Consider the following 14,599-nt stretch of genomic DNA (forward strand, 5'->3'; position numbering starts at 1 on the left):
AGGGAAGGAATACATTATTTTCCATTGGAAATTGTCATGTATTAAGTTGCTATTATTAGCTGTCATAACTGTGTGATCAGCATTGTTTCTCTTCTACTCTCAATAGAAATAAAATAGAAATTACCTAAGCTCCTTACTGCAAGTCCAGATCTATTTGGGTCTGATTTTTTTCTTACTGTCTTACTAAGAAAAAAACAGGGTAATTCTATAATGTTCATTCAAATTGTATGAAAGCAAATACAAATAACTATGTGTGAGATGTGTCAAATATATTGCTTATTTCTCCTCACCTTTCCCCCATAACTCACAGCACAACATGCCTTTCTGGAGGATATCTAGTCACTCGGACCTCCTGGCTCTACACCAAGCGCTGGAATTAGAGTATTTGTAACTGTGTCACATAGCTGACAAATACTTTTTACATTTCAAAGTACACTGAATATTTTATGTATGATCCAGTGCCTCTGGCTTTTACACATATGTATGGTCTTAAGAAGGAAAAGCAATATTTGGAATGAAAATTCCGTTGTGAAGAATTCACATCACTGAATGATGGAGTTAAAGCTTTTAGTCCTACACAAGGATGTTCTATATGGTCTTATATATATACAACTTTTTGTTGATAATTAAAGAACTATAAAAGGAGGTTGCTGGTACACACCAATTGAGCCCTAGCCAGAGTGAAGAGCTTTTGCAACGGACTCAGACTGGGAAAGCCATGATACGCATTTTCTGATCGGCAAGGGTGGTATTCAACAACATTCCTCACTATGGGATATATTCTCAGCACTGAGGTTTGAATCAAACTTTAGTCTACCTAACCCAAAAAATCTGAATTGGAATGCACTCAAACTGTATGTTGACAATTCTATCTAGATCTGTAATATGTGTAAATTATTGATGAAAATAATTTACTGTGACTTTATTAGCAGCTGACTTTGGAAATGGATGCAATTTATTTCTTTCATTTTTGGAGGTGTGTGGAATGGGGGGGTATATAATTATTGTCTCTTTTATAAGTTTGGCAAACAGAATGTGCATAATGATGTGTTGTGCCTTAAAAGACAAGATCTTGTTTGTGTGTTACAATGTAACATTGATTTAAAAATAATGTAGATAAAAGAAATAAATCTTTGTGATAATTTTGATATGACCAAATTTCAAATTCAAATAATCAAAAAGCAGTGCTGCATCAAAAACACTTAATGGTTTGTTGCAGTGAGAAAAAAAGTATAATAACTGAACCTGTTGCTTTTATTTAGTTTTTTAATAATTCCACTGACTGTAGGAGGCAAGAGAATGTCAAGAAGCTGGAATGCTATGGGGCACCACGGGATAAAACATTTAAAATGACTGGTTACTTGAGAACTATTTCTCCTTTTTCAACTTCAAAGAAAACAAAGAATTACTTGCACTGCAATGAGCTTTATTTTATGAAGTATATATAAGGAGCAGTAAGTTACTTCCCATTTACCAAGTCTCAAATTATGATTTAGCATACTTAACAGCCAAGAAGTTACACAAAAACATGTTTGGGTACTTCCAAAAATATCCTCAAAGTTAATAAAATAAATGAAATGTAATTCAGAAAGGAAAGTCCATTCCAGTTGGCATCAAATTCAACAAAGTAACAGCCTCAGACAAGCCAAATGATATTACTTGGAAGACTATGACTGGAATAATAATACTGCTCAAATTAAATTGCTAATAGAACTCAAACTTTAGTCTTTAGTTCAGGGTAGCCAACTTGGTGTCCTTCATGTTGTTGGAATTCAACCCCTTGGAGGAGTTGGAGTATTGCCTGACCATTGGCCATGCTGGGTGGGACTGATGAGAGTTGTAGACCAGCAATATCTGGAGGGCACTATGTTGACTATTCTAGCTGTAGATTGCTCTCAGTGTGTTATAGCTAACAGTCTAAGAGTTTCCATCAGCATACAGTTTTATTAAAATATTTTGCAACTTGTTCTAAGTCTGCAGGAAGGGGTCAGCATAGAGGTCAATAGAACTCTTTTCCCTTTCACACAGCCCTTAGTCACACAGGCATCACTGAATACTGGTCATTATTTTCAACAGTAGGGCAGTGTATGTGTTCTGTAAACTCTTCCAGGTATTCTTATCCTCTACAAGGCTCCAGGCTATAAGTTTCTCCTGCTCTGTGCATGTAGTATAACCAGTGTGGGCTAGCCATTTGTCACAATGGGAGGGCAGCATATACTTTCCATGTACCCATTCAGCCATTCCTCTCTTTGCGCTCTAGGGCTGTGCCTACCAGTTAAATCTTTTCTGGGCATGTGCAGTTTGTGGGTTGGATCCTTGGGGAGGAGAGAGGTGATACTGAGGGATCATTCTCCTGTTAATGGCTGGTGTACTATGGTATGTGTGCATGGCTGATAGCTATGCTCCATTGAGCTGTATGAAGATGCTGTCCTAGAGGCACAGCTACATTTGTGTGGGGTGAATCATGTACTTAATTTCCTATGTATTTCTTTTTCTTTTTCTGAAATTCTAATTGTGGGAGTAAATTTATGTCTTATTTCTGGAAAAGTTTCTTTTTAATGTCAGCACTTGGGTAGAATAAGTCGGTGTGAGAATTTGGTTTCTGATTTTCTTCTAGTAGTGTCCCACATAAAGAGAGAGAATTATATATACTTGTTCTTACAATCCCGTTCTCTATTTTATGGTTCCAGTGCTTTAATTAAACAACAGTTCCCCAGCAACAACTTTTGGTGCAAAAGATCCTTAAAATAGTATATGATGTGACATATGCCATCCCACTATGTAGTGGGTACATATATTTTATAGCTGCAAAGATGAAAAGGGACATTTGCAGTTTTGTCTTGAAAAATAGTCCATTCTGACCATACTGTGAAATGTTACTCATTCCTGTTTCCAGTTTGTCAGGTTCTTTGGTAAACACACAAATTTTACAATGACTGAGATGCACAGAACTGGGTACCTTAACTCCCTAAGGCATGGCAAAAGGAAGGAAAGTTGTTGGTGTTCAGGTAGGGTGTATTCATTCATGAATCAGACTATAATGTGAATGTAAAACCTACACTGGCTACAATTTACATATGCAGTGCAATCCTGTGGAGTAAGTCCAACTGTGTTCATTGGGGCTTATTCCCAGGAAACTGAACACAGGATTGCGGGCTCAGGTTCTCTTCTCTGCTGTCTCCTGCACTAACAATATTCATAACCAGCAGGAGGGAGGCACAGTGTTGCTGTTTCTTAGCTTCTTGTGTGAAGGTGTGTTTCACTAATACAACAGATGTTCAGTGAATCTCTCCAAACACAGAGATATTGGCAAAGTTTATTGGCCTGGCCTTTGGAAGACTGCCCTAGTCCAGAGTAGTCGATATGGTTCCCTTTGGACATTGTGGAGTACAACTCCCATCAGCTCAATAGCCAGAAATGATGGGAGTTGTGGTCCAAAACATCTGGAGGGCACCACATTGGCCACACCTGCCATAGTCTATGCTAAAATACTTATATCATCGTGTCAGATAAACAAGTTCTTTGTTCTCTGTTGGGCATATATATGTATGTATGTATCTGAGTTGTCCATGAATCAGATTTATGATTCTAAATCTGAGTGACATATCTCTTTGGTGCAACTACTTATACACTATTGATTCAAGTTTTTTTTAAAAAGTTCTTAACCTATATACTTAAAAAAAAAAAAAAACAGAGGCAGCTGTGTTGTTCCATAAAACAAAAGACAAAATCCACACTTGGAATACCTTATTAGGGCCAACCAAAATGTCAGAAAAAAGGAATTTTGAGTTCTTCAGAACTGTTCATCAGGCTAGATTATCATTGTAAATGTAGATTTCTTATAGGATTTTTTTTCTTTAACCATTTTTTGAAAAAAGATGTATTCCAGTGACACACAGAGAATGAAATCCAGCTTATTTTGACAAAACTACAGAATGCCATTACTGGGAGTTTTATTTGTACAGAGGTAGCGTACAGGTGACAGAGCAGTGTGGTCACAACAGATACACTGTCAGCACTGCTCTATTCTACTGTTCATCGAACCTTCTGTACACTGTTCCATTAATGTTCTGATTCACACAAAAAATTGATTGTAAGTGCTGTACACCACACTGAGGCTGCAATCTGGACCCTCCTCCCTTGATATTGATGCTGGAGGAGAGGATCAGCTTTGCAGTGTAGGCCCATCTCCACCAGCCTCTGCCAGTAGAAAGAAGCGCTGCTTGCTGGTGGGGCTCCAGTGCAGAGATGGCCGAAGGAGGTGGTATCCTACCACCAGTGACATTTTGAGGTGGGACATTGGCTTTGAATCTAGGTGGCTTTGAATCCATGAGATTCAAAGCTTTGCAGATCTCCTGAGAGGCCTGATCCTCAGTTGTTCAGCTGTATCAGCCCTGGAATTGGTTCAGCAAAAATTAGTTAAAAGCCATTACCTCTGAACTTTCTGCCGTAGCTGGCAGGAGTTAATAGGGCTTTGGATTTAGCTGTAAATCTGCCTCTCCAACCATCCTCAGCCCTGGTTAGAATTGCTCTGACAGAATACTAAGGGATCAAAATTGCCAAAATTCTGGATACAGAAATAAACTGTGTCAAATAATGAGCTACTATGAAATAAGTCTGTTCATGAAAAAATGGGATGTTGCCACTGAATTTTGCCTAAAGTAAGATTTAAGGCAAATATGGATACAATCATTTAGGTAAAACATCTGTAGAAATGTTGGTGGAAGTGAAAAGAATTGCTGTAAGATTAGTGAAATTTCTCGCATGAGGAAAGAGGAGGTTCCCCACATCTCTACTGAAGCCAGAATTTAAGGCATAAACAACTATTCCAAGTAAAGATGGTTTTGTGCAAATTGAAATTTGGTCATTGGGATTGTCATTGTATTTTAATTCATATGCAATCAAAACCCTTTTCCTTTTAACCCTTACCATACCACAAAGAACAAAAGTATCCCATGTTTTAGAAGGTTGGGCAATTACAATAGTGAACATTGTGCCTTTGCAGTTGCTGTACCAATATAAATGGAAACAGCACTTACATATTAAGCACTTTGGATATTGTGCTTGAAATACAGAAATACAGCACAATTTGAATCAATGTAAATACAAGGAAATAAGGGATAGATGGACTCAATTCAGTAAACCACTAACGTGAAAAGTAGAAAAATGCAATATATGCAGATTGTGCACAAAACTATAGAGCACAGTTTATCCCCACAGTGCTCAATTGAGCCCCCTCCCTCTCACTGGCCCTTGGCTAAAAATACACATACTGTAGTGTATCAGCCATTACCTCTTCTGGGAGGTCCATACATGGTCCGCTCCTTACAAGAACCACACACACAAGCTAGTCATGCTCTGCAGTTGCATGGGAAGGACTGTTCTCACTGTACTGATGAGTATAATTGGGTTTCTTTAGATCTCAAGTAGGAACAACAACTTCAGCACACTGAAAAGAAGTAAACGTATTTGCAGTATGCCTGTGCATTTTAACTCCAAACAGTGAGCTTAAATGCTCCTGAACAATAGATCAAACAACATAATAATCTTAAACCTTTCCATGTGTTGAGGGAGTATAAACCATGCCCGCAGCAATTTTAAATGTGATTTCCATTTCAGATTTCGGGGGAGGGTGCAGCCATGTCTAAATGCTTGAATAAATGTGATAGGTAGTGTCTGTAGAGAGGAACTTAACTGACATGAGCCAATATTGCATTTGAACTCCCAGCAATTGCAGCCTTGTGGAACTGTTGAAGCCAAGGGTCTATGTAATGTAAGTCATGATTTATTTGGGGAAAACGTTATTTAAGAAAATGTAAATTACTATTGAAAGCTTGTAAAAATGTGTATATCTTTACTGTTTCTCAATAAATACACGTGGAAATGTGGTCATTTTCTGCACCATCACCATGTTGCACTATCTTTGATTTCCCACTTCAAATTGTGCTTTTTCAGCAGTTGCCATTTGTCCTAATCCATAGGAGCACACACACAACAGATTTGTTTTGGGGTGGGGGCATTCTTAAATATTAAAATCCAAGAAAACCAGCTGTTTATCAGGAAAAGTGAGTAAGGAGGACTGAATCCAGCCCCTGCTCACCTTCCCAAACATATGCTCACTGGAATTTTAACCGTTTTGAAAGGCTTCCATGCATGTTAGTCTCATTTGTTGGATTATTTATTACTTTTATAACTGGCCCAAGATCACCAAAGGAGCTTAATGGCTGAGTGGGAATTTGAATCTGGGTTTCCCCAGATTAACCACTACACCATGCTGGATTAGAAAGAGGAACCATGCATGTAGCCACAGTGGTTGCCTTTGGAATATATGAGAGTGACCACTGGCCTGGGGATGCTGGTACTTCTAGGCCCAGTCGCCAACAGGAAAAGATGTGCCATACTGGGACTGTAATAGCCTCCTTCTCCTTTTCCTTGCCCAAAAAACAAGTTTCTAGGTCTTGGAGAAGAGAGAGGTGGTGGAGGTGGGTGCTTTGCAAGGGCCTTAAATCCATTTTGATTGGTTGTTTGAAACACAAAAGCTTGGTAGCTTTGTGGGTCGGTAGTGGAATGCTGGGGTATCTCCACGTATATTACCTTGCATTTTAAAAAAATAATTGAAACAGCTGAGCATTATGTGTCATTTGAGTCTGAGTAATAAGAAGCAGTACACAGAAAACGGTGTATTTGGTTACGCCCAGCAATCATCATCTTTGGAAATCGTGTGTATTGTTTGAAAATGAACCACAATATAACCTAGGTAGTTTTTAGAGGGGACCTTTGTCTTTTGTATTTAAATTTTGCAAGCATCCATACTCATCCCCCTACCTTCAGTTTCACTACTCTGAGAATCGTCTAACTTTGCTTTGTATTTTTCTGTGGTCATCTGGTACACTTGTGAACTAGGCAGTTGTACACCCGTGAAAAAGCAGACCTTTCAACTTTTAACCTTACATTTACTCTAATAATGAAATAACATATCATGAGCTTGACAGTAATAAGCTTAGATAGCCATGTCTCCTTAAGTAGAACAGCTATTTTATTGCTTCTTTTACAACTTTTTGTGTATAGATAAATTGCCAAGGCCTGGCCAAAAATTGCCTCATTTTAACAGATTATAAAAGTGTACATGATTGTATTCAGTTCCTCCACCCCCCAAAAAGCTGGTATATGCAACTTACTAGAATTTCATTTTGAAAGCTGGATTTATTAGCTTCAAAATATGGAGACTTTGCCAAATATGTCTCTGGAAGATTGTCTCCTGTGTTGCCATCTATATTACACTAGGTTCCACCAAGACAAAATTGAAAATTCTTAGGTGGCTCTTGTCCTGTCACATTCTGTTCAAACCTAAAGAGAAGGACACCACTATTTTACTCCCTCTTTTCATCTCTTCATTTTTCTTTGCTTTGTGGGTTGCTTGTCCCTACCATCACCCACCCTTTTCCATTTTAAAATAAAGTTTGACAGGTGTACCATTTATTCCCCCAAAATGACTTTAAATTCATCATATAGGTAGTACCTAATAAAGTGACTTGCTTAACTATGATTAATAGAGATTCCACAACTGAAAAATAAAAATGCGAGAAGCATCCATAGTTGCATTGTGTTATATGGTTTGCAGTGGAATACACACAAATCTTCTGAGGGCCAAATCTCACATTAGTTTAAAATGATAGGAATGCTTAATATTCTTAATATTTTTAAGATAGAAAGGGGTGTGTGCTCAGAATGGTAATATCTCAGACACAAGATACACATTGAGCGTGTTCCACAGGACACCATATGATGTACTGTAAGCCATATCCAACACTCCCTCCAAGTCTGCATTACCAAACTGATTGTGGAGAGGGCAATTCATCTTTCAGAGAAGCTGTCATTATCTTTTTAAGGAGACCCTTTTAATCTCCAATAAAAATGTTCAAAGTAGGATTGGAATATTTTATTGGTCCTGTCCCTGTGCCTTTAACAGCAGTCTGCAATGCAAAATTAAGCAGTTGAAGATTTCCTAACATGGAAATAGATGGGAAGGGTTCACCTGCATAATTTTTCCATGTTGGGCTAGATTGGTCCCATGTTTTACCATGGAAGTGCAGTAGACTTGAAGACTGGGGAAATTGTGAATGTCACAAGACAAGTATTTGAAATCTAATCATTGAATGAACATGTGATTCTATACTGTGCTAATATTGGAATTGCACCATTTAGCAAACAGACCAGCCTTTCCAACTTTCATACATTTTCATAAACTGATATAAAATGAGGCTGCATTCACTTTATTTAAAATCTTTGTACCCTGCCTTTCCATCCAACAGAAAAATTAAGGGCAATAACATATTACAAATGTCCTCTGAAATTAAAAAGTGTCTTAAAAAGTGCACCTCAACAATGAGATGTACAAGCAAAATTTTTGGCAGTGAATTTCACAGCTAATGTGCCACCACCATGAAGGGCCTGCTTTGCATAACCAGTCACTTCATTTAAGATAGGGGGAGAGAACAATGATTAGAGTGAACTGGGAGTCATATGAGAGGAGGTTATGAAACCTACATTAGCATGGGTGCCAGATGAGCCTATTTGGGGAGAGAATTCCATGAGTGGGGTGTCACAATGCAAAATGTTGCCATTGCCTCAAAATATCTGTGTTTTGTATAAGTTCATTTTACATCAGTATTGTGGAGGCACAACCTTTAACACTACATCAAAACCTTTCTGCCTCAATCCCAAAAGCGGTATATAAATAAGAAGTGGTATATAAATTATATAAATAAATAAGAGCAGATCAATTTTATATAAACAGACAAAAGAAATATGCTTCAGGGAATAAAATACTGGACTTTGAACCTTTTCATATGTTACCAAGAAGCAAACAAAAACAAACAGTTCATGTGTGTATGTTGTGCCAAAGTAAAAAGAGATGTGTAATAATTGACCAAAAGATAGCGTGTTGCTCTATGTGTTTTCTGTTTGTTATTTTTGGTTCTGCTTTAATGTGTAGGGTACATATGTAAAACATGCCTATTCGAGCCATTTGATGGTACTTGCTTATTGGTGGTTCTGTATCCCATACAATGAATTGACAGATAACCTGCTCATTGCTAATATGTTAGATGATGTAGGTAAATTCTTCCCAAAGTGGGTGTGTGTTTTTGCTTTTGTTTTTGCTCATTGCATTTTTCTTGCCTATTGTGACATCCCTTTCTTTTCAATATTGCTGTACTTGGGGTCGGGGGTGTACAACACTTTCTCCAGATAGCATATGCATTCTATAATATTACTTGGAAAATGGGATTTCACACTATTTGTCACCAAAAATTCCCTTGCAGCATGTTTTCAGTGATTATTTGGGACAACCCCTATTGTCTGCTTAGAGCAGTGGATGTATTTGAAAGAGTTTGCTATTTTTGTTCTTACAGCAGGACACTGGCTAAGATCTAATTATAGATATAAAGTCACAGAGAGGCAATGCCCTGGGTTCAGTGGCTATAAACACATCAGGCTCATATGAAAGGGGATTCCTGATAGAACACTTAGTAGGAACGAAGTATATGGAGGATTCCTGCTCCCTAGAGCTCAATCAAAGGCTCAGAAAAGTCCTGATCTCATACCAGCTAAGCAGGAAAATTGAGATAAATAATTCTGTCCATGGACCATAACTTGGGAAGAAGCCGTCCAGATGGTTGCAGCTGCTGCCTTCCCTCTTCCCCTAAGGCTTTGTGTTCTTGTAAGAGACATGGTTGGCTAGGGATCACAGCTGAAAAGTGAGGCACATGATTTCACACAGAAAAAAAAATCCCAATGACTTTATCGCTTTGGACCTCCTAGTTTGGAAAGTGAGGCATGTGAGGAGAGGTCTATCAATGATTATTGGCCAAAATGGCCAAATGCTCCTTTCCTCTTCATGTTCAGAGACTCCTATTCCTGAATACAAAATGTCGAGATCAAAAAAGGTGAAGAGGGCCAAGTAAGCTCATCACGCAAGAGTTCCTTTGCAAAGCGTGTTCAGATGGCACTAATTTCAGGAAGAGAAAATGCAGTGATGGTAACCAGTATAGGCAGTGCCACAGGGAGCCAATTTAGGAAAATGCATTCTCCCATCCCCACTCCACCCAAAACTGCCTGTACATACAACACACACACATATATGCTGGCAATATCCATGGCAGAATGCAGCTATTGAAAAGCGAAAAGCCCCCAGCACAGGTATGGGCCACTGACATCATCTTATTTGTATGCCACCTTTCCACAGACAAATGTGCTCAATTGCCCCATGCTGCTGGCAGTTCAAAAGCTGTGGGCCCCACATGGAAGATACTGGCCTTTTCTATGTCCACTGCAACCAAGTGGTGCCCCCTGACAAGGGGCTGGAAGTCCCTTTCTCCCTTGCTATTCATGAGCAGCTAGGGATAGAAAGATCTTCAGTTCTCTCGCTTTCTCATTTTTCTAATCTTAAATTCAGTTCTACCCATTTCTGCAGCAATTTGCATTTAAAAAAAAAATCCTCATGAAAATTCTCCCAACATTTTAGTGAGAATTTCTCCTAATAACCACATTTTTGTAAGCAGTTTTAACAAAGGTACAAATTTTTTGCAAGTCATTTCTCAATATCTAATGCATTTTTGCATGTTATTTTGATATATTCATTTTATGCACACTTTCGCCTCATATATACATTTTTGTAAATATTGTTTAGTTGGCAAACTGCATCACAAAATTGTAATAAATGCTCATTTCTAAGGATTGCTCTGTTTCAGTTCTCATACTGATTCAGAAAATGCAAATTTGACAAATTCTGCTTAAAATGCAAACTTTATAGAAATTCTCATCCATCCCTAGTAGCAGCTCTTTACTACTGTCAAGGTGATCCCATTCCATATGCCAGGAGTGGCAGATGGGAATGGCCCACTCAAAAGAACACTGGGTGTTCTTGTTCCTCTCTGCAATGTTGTACATGCGGTAGTGTGCCACCGAGCACATTTCAGCAAATGGTAAACATTAAGCAGTGTACATAGTGGTAGTCATGTAACTCACATTGGTACATGCAAAAAAGCAATTATTACCATGCATGCCACAGCTGAGTAAACTAAAACTGCAAACCAAAAACTGGACACCTGTTATGTTTAAGGGCTGTCACACGGAAGAGGGCAAATATGTGTTTCCAGTTGCCCAAGACTAGATATATCAGGAGAGTAGATTTCAGTTGAACATTGGGAAAAATGTACTACTAATAAAAGCAGTTTAGCAATGGCACAAATTACCTAAAGGAGTGGTGGGCTCTGTCTCACTAGAGATCTTCAAGTGGAGACTAGGGATGTTCTGTTATGGATGCTCCAGCTTTGCAGTGCCTACACTCAACAGGGCCTTGGTCTTGATGATGTACCAGGACCCATTCAGCTCTATGATTTTAAGTCTGCCCAAATGTTCTTGAACTAGGTATATTCTTAAAGGCAGTCTTGTTAAATGGTCCCCAATCATCTGGTTTGGCTGTTGTGACATTCTAGCATTTGTTTTCTATGTATTTCTTTTTTATTTTTAACCTGGGAGCTTAGCTTGCATCGTGAGGGTCAGCCTGATATTATAAATAAAACAAAGGACTGTGTCCTCACCCACTGGGAATGCTCAGAACTGAGTGGCAGAAACAAAATGGATGTGTTGACATTTGCCCTGTCAGTAAAAGCCAAGTGACTTAACAACAGAATGTGCCATCTCTGGTATCCAAGGCTAGCTGGCTTGTTTTATTCTTTGCAGTCTATCTAATTACCCAAGTGGATGATTTCCATCTTTTCCAGCATTTGGAAAACAATTTAGTTTAAGTTAAAAGTACTTGGACTCCTGGACATAGAAAAATATGATGTACAGAGGCCAGTTTTCATTTGAGCAATGAGTGCGGATGTTTACCTAAGACTAACTAGGGCCTGTGTTTCTACTGCTTTGTATTTTTGCATTTGAAAAGAAACTGTTGACAGACTGCACTGTGTGACTGGAGGGAAAGCAACCCACCACTATGAGACCAGTTTATGTTTCTGTCTGTCTGTTAGTGAGAATATATCTCACCTCTCCAAAAGAATATTACCGAAGGCAGCAAAGAATAAAAAGAAAATTCATCAAAATACAAACTAAAACTTCTTTAAAAATTCACCAAAAAAATCACATACCAGAAAAGAAAAGAAATTGCTAATCATATCTACAAGTATCTAAAAACATCCAAATCAAATCAGCCAGCCAATAGGCTGAAAGCCAGCTGAAAGAGAAAGACTGAGAACACTATCGAGACATTCAATTTTCATAGGAACTGTTATTGTAAAAATTAATCTTCTACTTCTTGAGGTAAATCATACATAACTTATGTTTTAAACTGAGCCAGTCTTGCCTTGCTTGTTTGTTTTTTTAAGTCAGGAAGGGCAAAGGTGAAAGAGAGACAAGGAAAGCCAAGCACTTGGGTCTAAACTAGAATTAATTGGGAGCATTTGGTTTGTTGCTCTGCCTCCAGTCTAGACCCATTCGGTTCCCGCACAAATGCCACATTTTTACAGCCAAGCTCCTGTGACAGCTGCATAAAAGGCAGGAAGAGAAAAGGTGCTGCTTTCCCCATCACATTTCTGTGCCAGATAATGCTTCACTTTTTTGCTTATATTATACAGCTGTATACTCAGGGCACAGATACTCTGCCAGAAGAAATGGTGGTGGCAACCCTGTTCACACACACTGGTCTAGAGACAGGTCTTGCAAGGAATCTGCCAGCCATCTTGGGAAGCCCATACCACTTGTTGAGAAGTGATAGTGCTAGGAAAAGAGAATGCAGGTGGAATGATTAAAGTAATCCTAATAATAAAGGAAGCCACAGACCTGAACTTACAAGATCTGAACAGGGTGGTTCACAACAGATGCTATTGGAGGACGCTGATTCATAGGGTTGCCATAAGTCGTAGTCGAAGGCACATAACAACAACAACAATGATTTATAAAGCACAATTTGAATATTCAGAACATTCCCTTGGGGCCTAATCTCAGGGCTGTGGTACACATTATGCAGATGGATATAACTAACCTTTTGTTTGAAAATTACTTTTCGGAGCGCAGATTTGATAGAAGAAAACTGTCTCAAGGAGGGGCACCCCCTCCAGCAGCAACTTTTCCGATGAGTGGTATGTGATTTGGAGCAGAAACTGTGAAAGCAGGAAATTGTTTGTGTCCCTCTTCCCTGTATTTTTAATTGCTTCCTTGTCAGGTATCAGTCAGTCATGCACTTCTCTATATGGTTGAGGAGAGATCTCTATTGGAACCATACTTTTAATCTTCCCTATTGCTTCAGCTTAATATTTTGACAAAATCAATGAAAACGTTTGATGATGATGATTGATGATGATTTTTACACTGGCAAAACAAAACAAGGTATAAAGGTTTAGGATGTGGAAGATAGTTATTACACCCAAAGTGTCTGTCAGGCTTTTGTCTCTAAGAGGGCTGAACATGGTTAATATAGGGGAGTGGAAAGAGGTATGGAGGTAGATTTTCATTTGAGTGACAATTTCTATTATGGAGGCGAAGAGGTAGATAAACCATAGTGTAGGTTCTACTTTACTGAAAGATAAACTGCTTTTATTTGATACAATGTGATCCATAAAGCTGAGCCTGGAGTCTTCTCATGGAAGGGATAATGCTACCTCAGGGTCTAAAGCACAGAGGGTTGCATCCAGTGTTACTCCTACTCGCAAAGTAAACCCATTGGAACTAGGTCTATCAATTTCAATGGGTCTGCTCTGACTACAACTTAGGTGGATACAGACCAGAAGATCTGGGGGTAGCTAAGTTTAAAACCCAGCACAGTGTATGTGGTCTTGTGATTGACTAAGAAAATGAGTGGAAATTTGTACAATGAATGCATTAAACTTTGGCAAGGGGACATAGGCTCTGTAATGATAGGCCATACAGAGTAATTCAGAATGTTTTAGCCAGCCAAACATATTTGCCAGAAGCCATGATTCATCCACAGACTGGACCCGACATAGTACTTCCTTTAAAGAAGGAGCAAAGCATTCTCAAATAAGATTATGCAGTCTTACACATTTCATTTAATTAATGTTTGTACGCTGTGGAGATAGTAGCCAGAGAAACCCCTCTGACTCCAGATAAATATATAAATTTAATATATTTAGTTATTGTAAACCGCCAGAGAGCTTCAGCTGTGGGGCAGTATATAAATATAATAAATAAATGAAGACATAAGAACATAAGAAAAGCCCTGTTGGATCAATCAAAGGCCCATCGAGACCAACATCCTCACAGTAGCCAGCAAGATGCTTATGCCCACAAGCAGGATCTGAATGCAGTAGCACTCTCCCCACTTGTGACTCCCAGCAACTGGTATTCAGAGGCATGCTGGAGATAGTACAGAGCCATCATGGCCAGTAACCATTGATAGTCTTATCCTCCATGAATTTGTCCTTTCAGGCTGTCCAAGTTTGTGGGCAGCACTGCATCTTGTGGTATTGATTTCCACTATGGGCTGTGTGAAGAAGCACCTCCTTTTGTCTCTCCTGAATCTTCCAACATTCACCTTCATTGTAGGGCTTCAGATTCTAGGATTATGAGAGGGGGAAAC

General features: G+C 38.8%; 1 protein-coding gene across 27 annotated transcripts in view; it reads left to right on the forward strand.

The window, feature by feature from the left end:
* EYA4 (EYA transcriptional coactivator and phosphatase 4) overlaps positions 1–5,907 on the forward strand; it is a 249,893-nt gene extending 243,986 nt beyond the window's left edge. For all 27 annotated transcript variants that reach the window (XM_061623885.1, XM_061623886.1, XM_061623890.1 and 24 more), the window contains one exon: positions 311–5,907. In XM_061623885.1, the coding sequence (XP_061479869.1) occupies positions 311–391 (81 nt within the window). In that variant the 3' untranslated portion in view covers positions 392–5,907. The remainder of the gene's footprint in view (positions 1–310) is intronic.
* Positions 5,908–14,599: the final 8,692 nt, after the last annotated feature.

Source organism: Rhineura floridana, chromosome 4 (genome assembly GCF_030035675.1).
Source record: "Rhineura floridana isolate rRhiFlo1 chromosome 4, rRhiFlo1.hap2, whole genome shotgun sequence".
Lineage (NCBI taxonomy): Eukaryota > Metazoa > Chordata > Lepidosauria > Squamata > Rhineuridae > Rhineura > Rhineura floridana.